General features: G+C 52.7%; 2 protein-coding genes across 5 annotated transcripts in view; both read right to left on the reverse strand.

Moving 5' to 3' along the window:
• Positions 1-1309: 1309 nt before the first annotated feature.
• On the reverse strand, positions 1310-4263 carry ZBTB9 (zinc finger and BTB domain containing 9). The gene is made up of 2 exons (XM_080807032.1): positions 4005-4263; positions 1310-3823 (listed from the first exon to the last, which is right to left on the reverse strand). The coding sequence occupies exon 2, from the start codon at positions 3736-3738 to the stop codon at positions 2320-2322; it is 1419 nt and encodes a 472-aa protein (XP_080663158.1). The 5' UTR covers positions 3739-3823; positions 4005-4263; the 3' UTR covers positions 1310-2319.
• A 2632-nt stretch (positions 4264-6895) lies between these two features.
• The window catches only part of SYNGAP1 (synaptic Ras GTPase activating protein 1), a gene marked incomplete at both ends in the record, with an annotated part of 29683 nt that continues 23314 nt past the window's right edge, over positions 6896-13264 (reverse strand). The window contains 3 exons of one of the 4 annotated variants that reach the window (XM_080806844.1): positions 6896-7042; positions 10847-10937; positions 12058-12263. In XM_080806844.1, coding sequence (XP_080662970.1) covers positions 6896-7042; positions 10847-10937; positions 12058-12263 — 444 coding nt within the window. Of the gene's footprint in view, positions 7043-10846; positions 10938-12057; positions 12270-13264 lie in introns of all 4 variants that reach the window. The other 3 variants (XM_080806843.1, XM_080806845.1, XM_080806846.1) reach the window with 3 other exon arrangements.

Consider the following 13264-nt stretch of genomic DNA (forward strand, 5'->3'; position numbering starts at 1 on the left):
TCACATTTTGGAAATCTTTCAATTTTTCAAACTTTCTCATTATTAATATATTTGTTATGGTGATCTGTGATAACTACTTGTTGAGAGCTCAGATGATCATATTTTTTTAGCAATAAAGTATTTTTTTAAGATAGATTTTTTTTTTAAAGTAGGCTCCATGCCATGTGGAGCCCAATGGAGGGCTTGAACTAACAACCCTGAGATCAAGACCTAAGCTGAGATCAAGAATCCAATGCTTAACTGACTGAACCACCTAGGTGTCCTGTGGTATATACATTTTCTTTATGGCAATAATGCTACTGCACACTTAATAGGCTATTATAAAAACCTAACTTCTATATGCCCTGAGAAGCTAAACAATTCATTTGACTAGCTCTGTTGCAGTGGACTGGACCTGTAGTATCTCTGAGCTGTGTCTGTAGCCACCCACGGAACGTGTGCCCAAAGAATGGCAGGTGGGTGTGATTTGGTAGCCCTGACCCCTTTCCCAATGTGTTCACAGTCCTTACTATGGGGATGGTACCATGGCATGGCTCTTTAGAGAGGCTAACAGATCACAGCTAGAATTCACCTTCACAGCCATAAAGTCACATTTTCAGCCTCTTCTGGGTGCCATACCTAACAACTTTTAACGAACATGCTTTGGGGAAAGCTATGAATCCTGGCCCTAGTTATAACTTCAACTCATGTTCACTCATGTTCATCCACCCACATTGTTGCCATGCTCTGGTACACAGAGATCTTTGTGAAACCTTTGCTGACTTATAAGGGCTTCTCTTAGCTTCCTTTATACCACTACAGTAGCCTGTACTAACGGACTTACCATACCACATTGTCATTATTTGTCTAGCTTTGGTAGTGGCTGTGAACTTTTTGAGGTCAGAGTATAACAGGGTCTAGCATAGTGCATCCCACTTAACGTTTATAGAACAAACCAAACAACAACTAAACATACACAGTACATAAAGCCAGGGAAGATTATAGGTAAAGATCATGTGAACCAACTCCTTTAAAAAATAAAAAGACAGAGAAGCAATTTGGAGATACAGACCACCCCACAAAAAAAACCCAAAAACCAGTTCATACTCTGAAAGACAAGGTAACTTACCTGAGATCATTCAGTGGCAGGTCAGGGCCTAGAATCTGGCCCACTGACATCCAGGACAGTGTTCTCTGCACCAATGTGAAACCATCCCATTCTTCCCCCAAAATCATACCCCTGCCGCATAAGGAACACATCCAAGTCTTTGCAACTCTGTTTTCATGCTCTCTCTCCCACGTAAATTACTCAATCCAGTCTATTGCCAGCTTAGGTTTCAGGGCAAAGTTTATTTAAAGAAATTAAGTAACCTGTGACAATCTCCCCATTCCAATATCTACTTTTCTCTCTCTCAACAAAGGGGCCATCATGTGTGAGTGGGATGGAAAGGAAGAGGGTGTGGTCCTACTGTACAGTCACTCTTCAGCCTTCTGTATGTGCTGTCCCAACCTCGGACAACAGTCACTTGTTCAACAGTGGTGCTACCCTGAGAGCATTTTAGGTCAGTGGCCATCTCCTGAGTTCATTGGTCACACTCCAATCACTGTGATCAATATAGGGGTGATCAGTGGTAGACAAAGGTAAACAAGAGGCACAGGCTGTTGAAGGAATATCCTCTATTAAAAAGAGGGTTCTAAGAATGACACATGGAATGCTCAATTTGTTAAAGTGCTCAACTACAACATTAAAAACATAAGTGTTGGGAAGGTGCAGAGCAAGTTATGATCGGAGAAGCCTCTGGAAAGAGCGAACAAAAGAAACTACTCTTTCTTTTCAAGAGTACTTAAAAAGAACTCTGCCTACATCATTTCAGCAATGACAAGGGAGAGGAGAGCATAGAGCTTATTAGTTTCTGAATTATTAGACCTTGGAATCAAACGTCCCTACAAGGGAGACCAGCTCCTCTAACACCACATGGAGACCAAAATGAAACATTTATCATTACATTTTTTTGCTCTAACTCTTCTCTCACCAAACAAACTTCTAATCTGAAGTCTGGTTTCCACCATAATAAGGTCGATTATGGGCAAGTGATCAATTTCTGTATGCCCTATAAACCACCTTCCAATGGGGTGGTTAGCAAAAACCTGGAGATGAGAAATAGAACTTCCCAAATCTGCCAGGTTGACACCCAAACTTAAGAACAAGATATCCAGAATGTACCTATTTTCTTGGCATGATTACAAGATCCAGGAGAGGGGTGCGGTGGTTGTGAGGGGAAAGTATCCAACAGCAGCAGTGGCTCTCTTATCCTAGAAATTAGTGTACAGCCTCAGCAGTCAGTTGTAAGTCCAGTGAGCAGTGGCCCAACCCTGGCCCTTGCATAGGTCCCGATGTCGAAGGAAACAGGCATGGACTCGGAACCGACGGCCACAATGGGGGCAGGCATGCAGGGCTCCAGCATGGGTCTTCATATGCTCTGTCAGATGGTGCTTCAGCTTGAAGCGCTTATTGCAGATGCCACAGCCAAAGGGCCGAAGGCTGAAGGTCAGCATGATGTGCCGGTCACGCTTCGGCTTCACGGCAAACCGCTTCCCACACAAGCAACCAAAGCGTTTTCCATCGGCAGGGGGTGTACCTCCTAACTTGACAGGCCCATGCACAGCCTGCCCTGCACCCCCAGGTCCCCCACCCCCTGACAGGATTTCATTCCCATGAAGATCCACTGGTTTCCAGGATGGACCTCCTCCTCCTCCGTATGTCGCCCCTGCTCCTGAGGGCAGCAAGAACCCTAGCTGTCCATTCCCTTCAGTGTCCCCTCCAGGAAACACTTTGGTCTCCTCCTTTGTTCCTCCAGACTGAGTTCCACCTCCTGATACCTCTTCTTTAGGCTCAGAGGGTTCCTGCTTAATGTAGAAGACTTTGGGGGGCAGTGCAGTGTGAGGGGCAGGCAGCTCAAGTGGTGCACTCTCACCCTCTGAAACCCTGCGGGGAGTAGTGGATATGGGCAATGGGTGGGATCCATGAGGACAAGGAAAAGCCCCTGATACTCTCTGAGGCTGAGGTGTCTGAGAGGGCGCTGCGGACCCCTGGTCCTCCTCCTCCTCATCTTCTTCTTCCTCCTCCTCCTCCTCCTCTTCTTCAACTTGAATCTGTAACACGTCTCCCAGTTCACTCCCCTCCCCTAAAACAGGGCTCTCAGTAGAGGTGGAAGACTGCACTGGGGTCTGGAAAGGGGAAGAGCGAATGCACCAGCCTCCTGGAGAGGATGTGGTGGAAAGAAGTGTGTGGTAAGAGGGAGCCCCACGGGTTGAAATTCCACCACCTGAGGTTTCAAGTTCTCTAAGAATCTCTGAGCACTGATCGACTACTTGCCACATCTGGAGGCCACTGGCCACAAGGAGGTGGGCAGGGAGAGCATCCAGTGGCAGACGGAGGCGTCCTGAATAAATGAGCTGCAGCAGTCCCTCGAAGGCATCGGCTTCAATGACGCTAGGCAGAGTGAGACGCGGAGCATCTCCCAGAAGAAGTTTGTCATGGAAGTAAGGAGAGGCAGCAGCCAGCACTGCTTTGTGAGCCCTAAGTTCCCGACCCTGCACCAAGAGGGACACATCACAGAACTTTCCCTCTAGCCTGTGGCGGTTCAGGGCTTCCAGTAGCACTGAGCTATGCTGCGGGAACTCGATCTGGATGGTCCGTGGGGCCGGGTTGCAGGTCGGGGAGGGGGGTACAGGGGGCATAGGCGTGGCGGTATCCATACGGCCGCTTCAGAAAGAGCGAGATCCCAGAGGACCGGATACAGGAGATGAACGGCTGGGGGCGGACCCCCTCGCGGGATGAAGGCTGTGGAGGAAAGAGATGGGGGTCACAGAAGCTCTGGGAAGGACAACCACGTCTCCTCACACAACATCCGCCTCCCCAGCCCAACCGGCGGAAACTTTTCAGTCAGTGGTAGTTTCTGCAGATCAGTCCCGCGCACTCCCCCACCAAGAAAAGAAAAACGAAACAACCACAAAAGACCAACCGGGGTTTCACTTCCTGGGCCTGTGGAGGAAGATGAGGAGGTCCTTCGAGTCACGCGCCTGACCTCGCCGGCCCCTGACCGCTAGCGCCCGCCGCTACACTCCTCACGGTGCCCAGAGGTGCCCTTCTCTCCCAGGAAGCCGCGGCCGCCCGGAGAGCGTGAGCGCCGGCCGGGAAACCCTTCCCGCCGCCACGCCCCCGCCAGTACACACGCGGCACAGGGTCGTAGCGCGTCCGCGGTCACTGCTCCGTCCCGGGCCGGAAGCCGCCGCCTTCCCGCCGGACGCCAACGCCAGGTACGGTGGGCGTTGCCAGAGCCGCAGCCAATCGGAAGGCAGTGGCCTACAAAGCCTCGTGTTGACTGGTTGCGCGGGCGAGAAGGCGGTGATGATAGGAGGTCTTTGGCCCCCGCGCGGGGGCGGATGGGGAGGCAGCGCCTGCGGGGAGACAGCGAGCCAGTCCTTGGGAGACCGTAGCCCGGAAGGAGGGGGCGACCCCTATACCCCGCGGGTGATTAAATGTAGCGCCCGTCCCCAGCTAGGTGCTGAGAAGGAGAGATTAAGTGGGCATCTATTGTGTGGGCCGGCCATGGGCCACCTCACCTCGTATCCTTCCCCATCCCTGCAAGGTAGGTATTGCCGCACTCAGTTTCCTCGGGGGAAACCGAGGCTGGCAAGTGACGGGCCTAGGATTAGAACTCAAGATTTGCTAAGGAACCAAGTTCTTTCCCCCATTCCCTGAGGGAGCATTTTAACTAGCAATTAAATAAACCTTATTTCTAGGTAATTACTAAACATGTATGTCTAGTACATGTATGTGTCTGTACCTATATACTTGGAATTTTTCTTAATCAGATAATGTTCCTTGGCCTCTTTATTCATTCGGGTTAAGGTGAGAGCTAGATTGGGTAAGCTTGGCCAGTGCACAACCCCCTGCTCAAAAACAGAATAAATCTGATAAATCGTGGGCCCTGAGAATTATATTCTGGAGGAGGCTTTGGCATCGTGCAGGGATATGGTTTCTCCCAGGCTGTCAGCTTCCTGTCAAAAAGCAGGACCCTGCTAGTCCTTCTGGAGGTCCCAGCTTAGGAAAGTCAGCACAGCGATAAAAGAACAATCTCCGTTTATTAAACATGATTTTTCTGTTTCACCACACACTCCAGAAAAAAAGGAAATGGGGCTGGGAGTGGAGAAAAAGGGATAGTGGGGGAGGACAGAGAAGGCTGGGAGTGGGGTGGGATAGGGTGGGGAGGGAGAACGAGAAAACAAAATAAAACAGGTAGGAAGAGCATCTCCCTACCCTTAGGGTGGTTGAGGGGGAGGGAAGCATGGGGGGGGAGGGGGCCAGGAAGCTCTGTACAGAGGGGTTGCCCCCAGCCCACACACACACACCCCCAATATGTACAGTACAAACCCCAGATAATTACAACAGCCAAAGAGAGGAAGAAAGGGGGTCCAGGGGTAGGGTCTGAGGTTGGGAAAGCAAGGAAAGGGCACAGGGATAAAATTTCACATATTTACAACTTTTATATAAGTATAAATTTGGCCCCGGCTGGGTGTATATGTGTAGGGGGATGGGACTGAAGGGGAACTGTCCATACAAAAGAAATAAGGGTGAAGTCTGGAAAGAGTCTCAATACCAAACGCAAGAAGGGATGAGGGGGCAAGGCTGGGTCGGGGACAGCAGTCAGGGAAGAGGGGGTGCCAAGGAGGGGCTTCTCCCCTCCCATGACCTACCCACCCTAAACCCCATCCATCCTACCTCCCCTATCCCGCCAGAGAGCTATGTACAGAGAAACACCGAAAAATTGTGGAGCTGGCGGGAGGGAGGGCGGTGGAGGGAGATTGGGGAGGGGGGAGGATGAGAGGGAAGCCCAGCCCTGTCCTACCTCCCCCGGGGGGACAGAGTCATGGAAGGGGGGCCCCCAACACCCCTCCTCCAACACAGGTCCCCCCACCCTGGGGGAGAGAGACATGGCTTTTCCTAGAGTAAGTTCCCCCCTCCCCCTGGGAGTAGAGACCAAGAAGAGAGAGGGGAGGGGCAAGGGGGGCTGTGTGTGTCAGGGTAGGGCAGATCAACTAGTCTGTCCTCCCTAACATACACACCCTCCTAGACCCTAACCCCTCACCCAACCTCAATTCCACCCCACCCAACACACTGGGGGAGGGGGGGGCATAAGCCCCCTCACCCCGCTCTGGGACCAGCCAAGAGCAGATCAGGTGTGGGAGGAAGGGGAGATGACTCCCATTCCCCCCTTGCCGCCCCCTCCCTGCCCCGGTGGCCCCTCCACCCCATCTGGGTTCTGGGTGGGGAGGGAGTAAATTTAAGAGTAGTAGGAGGAGAAGGAGTTTGTGCGTGCTGAGCCCCCCCAGACGCTCCTGAGAAATCAAGGGGTAATAGGGCCCCCTCACCCGGGGTCCCCTCCCCATAACAAGGGGGACAGGGGAGGCCAAAATGGGGCGGTGGAGGGGAGTTAGATTGTCAGCTCTGGTTACTGCTAAAAAATCACCCTGAAGTTGAAAGTTTGGAGGTGCCACACCCCCAGGGTGGGGGCGAGGGTCTGTCCCCCAGTGCTCAGGGGAACGATGAGGCAGAGGATGGGGATAGCACCCCGGAGTGAAGGGGTCTGTGTGGGGTAGGTGGTGTCCTGGGGCAAGGGTCCCTGGGGGTCACAGGGGGCAGCACCCCAACAGGAAGGAAAAGGGGACAGCTAAGGGTCCACACTCTTCCCCCCTGGAAATGGTGCAGTGGGGGTGGGGGATTGGTGCCCCCCAAGGAGGCATTCAGGGAGGCAATCCCGCTGTCCCTCGGCGACATCCAGTCCTGGTGGTGGGTGCTGTTCCAGGGCAGGGTGCATGGGGAGAGAGAGGAAGGTCTGTGATGCTGGGTGGGCTAGTGGTCTGCGGTGTTTCGGAACTCGCCGTTCTCGGTGATCTGCAGCCGGGGTGGGGGGGGCGGTGCTGGGGGGGCCAGGCCGTTCCAAGGTGGGGCCAGCGTCACACGCGGGTTTGTTGGACCCAAGGGGGGAAGCTGCCTCTCCTGCAAGACACCAAAGAGGAGAGCGCGGACTTATTGAGACGCTTCGCGGGGGCCTGGGTGCCAGCCCCCTTAGCCATGCCCCCCTCCATGACCAGCCCTCTCCATAAATCATGTCCCCCTCCCTGCCCCCAGGACAACCCCTCCCACCCCCATCTTCCTATTTTGTTTCTCACCTGCAGTAGAAGGTACATCTTCTGGGATCAGGGAGAAGAGAATCTCACCCCCTGACTCCTGACAGGCCTTCAACCCAGGGAGTCATACCAGGAAACCAGTTCAAAAGAAACGAGTTCCTATCTCACCCCCAACCTAACCCCTTGTATCTTCCCCTACCCAGCCTCCCTCCTCCTCTTGGAACCCCCTCCCAGTCCACCCCCAATCCGAGGCAGGAACTTTGTGTTGAGGGAACAAGGGGAGGCAGTACAGCAAAACCTCATTAATCCGAAACCCCGTAGATTTGGAGTTTTTTCATAATTTGAACAAAAACTGGGCTTGAATTTTCCTTCAGCTCTGAAGAAAGGGTGTGCTAAGCAAATCAATGGTGGGAACGTGTCTGTAGGAGGGTACCAGCCAACAGACTTTTGAATCCTATCTATTCATGAACGCATGCTCCCTGAGGACCTCGAGTGGAAAAGCCTTGTTCATTGAGTCCTACTTAAGTGGATGTGTTTTGAAGACGTGCATTTCATTAAATAGACACCGCCATTCAATTCTGTCACTTGTTCAGAGTGGTCATCTTCTTGAATGTAGCATTCCAAATCAGAGAGAGGTTTAACTGTACTGGGGGGGGGGGGGCAAGGGATTCAGGGAAGTGGTGGGGGATGGTAAAAACCTTGTGGGAGGGCTGCCTCTCTCTTGTGCTATGGAGCGTCTGCAGAGGCACAGCATGGCCCCATCTCTGTGTCCCCAGGAAGCAGAACTGCTTCATTCCTTTCCACCCCCGTGTTCCTTTCAATCCCTCTCCCTGAGATCCCAGTTAGAAGGAGAGGGGTATCAGACCCTTCTCCCCACCCCAAACCAGCTAGCTCCTGCCTCCTGCCCTCAGCTCTGGCTTCTGTTCCTCTGCTGGGAGAGAAGCAAGCTGCCTATACTACACTTCTGGTCACTCACTTGGCTTTTTAAAATACAGGCACAAAATTAATTTTTAAGCCAATGGCTGCATTGCAGAGGGACCAAAACCTTAAAGTGATTTAGAAAGGGTCCTATTTATTTCCCAGGCCACGGGGCATTTAGGCCCGTTACGTGTAACCATATCTCTGTAGGATACAAAAACATCCCAAGTAGAGTCTCCCTTCCAAATCAAAGAGCTCACCTCTTCAAAGGTCACCAAAACCCCAGCCTTGAGCAAAACCTCCCCCTTATCTTACTGAGCACCTCGCACATTTTCCCAAAGTCAGTGAGAGAGGAAGTTACGTATGGTAGGGGATCCTGAGTATGGTGGGAGAGCAGGGGAAGGGAAACTCAGATCCCCTCCTCTCTGCCTGTCTGCTGGCAGCAGAGCACAGGCATGCCCCCTACACCCCCATGGACCCAAATTTAGAAAGTAGATAAATGAGGGTGCCGTTATTCATTTTACAAAAGAATTCACTGCAGGAGTCCTTTAAATGGTGCAGTCCCCTGGTGCCTTCTAGCATCTGTTTACAGATCACTAACTACTTTGGCAGAGAGGCTGGGCAAGCAGAGAGTTAAAATTACAGTGTGAGGAGCCACTGCCCACTGCAGATCAATCCCCCAGAAAAGAGAGCATCTCAGAAATGATGTCAGTGGCTGACAGGTTCCCATTTACTGGTTTTTAGGTAAGACTGTGCGTCCGGCAAGGCCACTGGGTGGCGGGAGAGGGGGAGTAAGCTCTGACAAGAAGAATAGAGATTATTTAACATGCTGTTCCTGGCATCTCTGCCTGGGAATCCACATGGCTACTGAGCCCATGATCTTATCTAGGAAGACGGCTCACCCCACTTCCAACTCCCACGCCACATAGGCCAGTCTGCATCCTAACATCTGTCAAGGCTCCTTTTTTGTTCCTTCTTGTTCCACTCACCCTGCCTAGTGTCCTGACATCCCAACAGCATTCTTTCCAGTGCCCCTTCCCAAAGTCTTCCTGAGGTAGCCTACCCATTCCTAATTCCCACCAGTGGGGCCCAGCTGGAGCTGCAGATGCCTTCTACCTCACAGATGTAAGGGAGGAGGAAGAGAGGAACAGGGGAGGGGTGGAGAACCAAGGTAGGGAGGGAAGAGGAAACCCCCACCTACCTGCCGCAGTCAGCTCAGCCCCTCTAGCCAGGGTCCCCCAACCCGTCATCACTGCCACCTCTTAACAAACCCCACCCCTAACATCCCAACTCCCAAGGACGCTCTGGTGAAATGGGGGGTGACAGACATACACTGGAGAGGCAGAGGAAGAGGACTGAGAGGAGGCTGGGCGGTGGGTTCTGTCGAAGGAGATGGGAGGATGTGCTGGGCCTGTCCAGGGCAAAATGCTTGGAGTGGGTAGGGTGTCACTGAACAGTTCGGGGAGCAGCAGGAAGTGCTCTCTTTGGGCAGTGGCTTGGGAGATGGGTCTGTGCAGGATGTGTCAGGAGGGTAGGGTCTGTGGAGGTTTTCGGGTGTGGAGGGCAGCAGTTGGGGAGTGGGGGGGAGAAGCTCCAGAGAATCGGAGGGAAGTGGGCTTCACGACCAACCTGCAGTGGTCCGGAGTCACCTCCCCCTGTGTCCTCCGCCCGTGGTCAAAGCGGAACCAGGAGAATTACCTGATGAGGAGCTGCAGGGGGAGAGAGTGGGGTCACGGGGTCAGGAGCCTTGGCGGTCGTGGTGGGGAAGCCTGGCGGTCAGAGCAGAGGAAGGAGGAGCGTGGGTGGGAGAGTGAGCAGAATTGGGGAGAGCAAGGGGTAAGGGTGCACAAGGGAGATCCTAAAAGCTGGCTGAGAGGGCACCTGGGTGGCTCAGTGGGTTAAGCAACTGCCTTCGGCTCAGGTCATGATCCTGGAGTCCTGGGATCGAGTCCTACATCGGGCTTCCTGCTTGGCGGGGAGTCTGCTTCTCCCTCTGACCTTTCTCCTCTCATTCTCTCTCAAGTAAGTAAATAAATAAAATCTTTTAACAAAAAAATAAAATAAAATAAAAGCTGGCTGAGAAGAGAGGGAGGGCAGCAGGGAGCTGGAGAGCTGGACAGGTGTGAGGACCAGAGGGAGGGACAGGTCAGAGGCCTTCACTGGATTTAAATACTGAGGGAAGAAGAGCTTATGGGGTGGGAGGGGCCTTCAAGAGCTAAAGAGTCAGAACAGGAAGCTATTTCAGAGCTGCCCAGGACACAGGAAAATTGGGGAGCCAAGAGAACAGAGGTGGTGGGCGCTGTTCAGAGCCTGAGAAGCTAGAACTCATACTCTATTCCAGCAAACTACAGCCTCTAGCCCTTCGGCCCAAGAAGAGCTCAGAGGAAGCTGAATTCCTTGATATGAACAGGAGCAGGCACAGACGGGGCAGGGGTGCTGGGAACTGGGTGGGCTCTGGGGGCAGAGAGACTGAGGTTCTGGTGGATGTTCGGAGACCCAGACAGGAGTGGGAAAGACGGGGCAGGAAGGCACAGGGGTGGGGCTGACACTGCCAGGAGTGACAAAGGCACAGACGACGGGATGAAGATGGGGTTGTTGGTGGCGGGGGGGCTGCCAGGAGCAGCCAGTGGACAAACGGAGGACAGTGGGAGACAGATGGCGATGGGGCTGGGTGGCTGGTGCAGTGAGTGCACGAAGGACAGTGGGATGGATGGGGATGGGACACGGAGAAGATAAATGACATTGTAATTTCCACCTGAGCGTCGAGCAGCCTCTTCTTGGGTTCGGGCAGCGGCTCAGGCATGGCGGGGTGGTCCCGGCGCAGCTCCTCCTCCACCAGCATCAGCCTGAAGGGACGGGCTTCAGTGGGGTTAGTGGCGGGCACGGGCTGGGAGCCTGCCGGGGGAACTCCTGATCCTGGGGAACCCCTGTACCTCTCTGGAAAAGCCTCCCGTGTCCTCGTCTGCCCTCAGAATCCTTCCATTGTTACAACCCAAAAGATTCCCTGTATTAACCTTCCTCTCAGGGACCCTCACATCTCCCTGCTAAGGACAGCTTTCTGGGCCTCAAAGACCTCGACCACCCAGACACTCCCTGGCCCTCCACCCTCTCATTCAGGACAGTGCCCTCCCACAGCCCCTCTGTGGCTGAAGGCCTGGCTTCTACGTCTCCCATTCCACCTCACTGAACCTAGGACACCTCCAGTGCCTCCCCTGGGATGCCCATAGCCCAAGAGGGGTCTCTACAGTCATCATTTCCCATCACCTCCCTGCTTTTGATGAAGATTCTCAAGGTGATTTCTCATCAAGGATATCCGTTAGAGCAGGGTTTCAAAATAAGTTTCAAGTCAAGCTCTTTTCTTCTAACTAATCTTACTCAAAGCTACATTCAGAGTAGGTCAAAATGGGATTGGCTCTAGTTAGAGTGGGGGCTGGGGTCCCATCCACTTCTCAGGATAGCTGATCCCCTGGCTGAGACACCTTCTTTGGAGGCCAGGGCTTGACAGAGCAGTTGAAAATGTGCACACGCTAAAAGAAGGGTCATTCATTTTCTAACGGAACATCTTTTCGGGGCTGGAGAAGGTTTACCCAGGATAGGGATGGCTAGGGGCTACTCTCATGGGTTCGGGGAGAATGTCATAGGCTGGATTGAGAATAACCAGTGGGGAGTCTTGGCCTAGGCTGGGGCCAGACACACAGTGATGGGACAGTAACAGGCATATTTTCTTAGGGGTTCAGAAGTTACTCTGTCAGGGGAGAAATCAGGATTTGGCACATGGACATTTATGCACTAACTAGAGGTTTCTCCCCACTTGGTGACTGGTGAGTGAGTGGCAATCTCTGGGAGCAGAGTCATGGGCTTTCCTCCTGGTGTCCTGAGTTTGGGGCTGGAGGCTGGAGAGGGAGCTCACTGGCTCTCTTCAGCCTCAGGCTCTCCCTTGCTACCCCTCCCCAGGCCGCCCCTCACCTGCCAATGATGCTCTTGATCTGCGAATCCTTCTCCACCTGTTGCTGCCTTAGCCTCTTCTCACTCTGCTCTAGTCGGGCCTGATACTGCATCAAGATTTTGCTGGTCTGCTCTTCCTGGGACAGCAGCCTCCGCTCATACTCTTCTAGCTTCCGGTTAGACATGTGCAGCCGTTCCTTCAGTGAGTGGATCTCCTCCTCATACTCCTTCACCTGCCCGCCGGGCACAAGACCCCGCACTGTGAGGGGTGCCTCACCCCGACCCCACCACCCAGTCTCTGTCCTTGCCTGCCATGCAGCCGCTGCACGGTGAGGGACACCCCAGTGGCCTTCTCCAGTCCTTCCCCTGCCTGCTGATCATACCAGACATGGGTGCTTTTGAGAAGGCCCTTCCATGGAGCAAACTAAGCGTTCTTTAAAATGGACCAAGGTCATATGGTCCCATACCCTGAGAAATACATACCTGCCCTCACGTGTAAATCTGAACGTATGAGGACCCACACAAGAACCTAGACAGACTCAAGGACACACCTTGAGTGACCGTACCCAGGGGGATACCCAGGAAGACAAGACATTAGATAAGGAGAGGCTATGTGGGATAATGGGTCTGGGCTTCAGACAAGTCTAGGCTGAGAATCTAGGACTACGTCTCTGTTGATAATGATCCCGGAATTCTGGGGCTAGAAGGGCATAGGAGAGCCATTTTATCTGCCCTGTTGGCTCTAGAGTCTATAGCTGTGTGTGCTACTCAATACAGCAGCCACTAGCTATGTGTGGCTCTTTAAAATATAAGTAAAACTCAACATTTGGTTCCTCGATAGCATCAGCCACATATGGGCCAGTGGTTACCATACTGGATGGTGCAGATCACAGAACATTTCTCATTACTGCAGAAAATTCTACTGGACTGTCCCAGTCTGGAGCCTTCCTCAACAAAAATATCTCATCTGAGCCATAGAACAGAAAATATGATTTGAAAGAGTATTTGCTCATTCTCCAAAGAGGATACATACATAATCAACCCCATTCTAGACGTAAAGGAGAGATGTTATTTATGACCTCAGGTGGCTACCTTATGGCATTAAGGCTTAATTCTCTCATGGAACTTGCTACGCCAAATTCATCTAGATCAGTCCCAAACATTTTCCTATGCTCAAAGACCACAGCTCCCAAGAAACTTCTCTCTGCTCCCCCAAGTTGGGGTCCTA

The sequence above is a fragment of the Martes martes genome (assembly GCF_963455335.1).
Source record: "Martes martes genome assembly, chromosome: 6".
NCBI lineage: Eukaryota > Metazoa > Chordata > Mammalia > Carnivora > Mustelidae > Martes > Martes martes.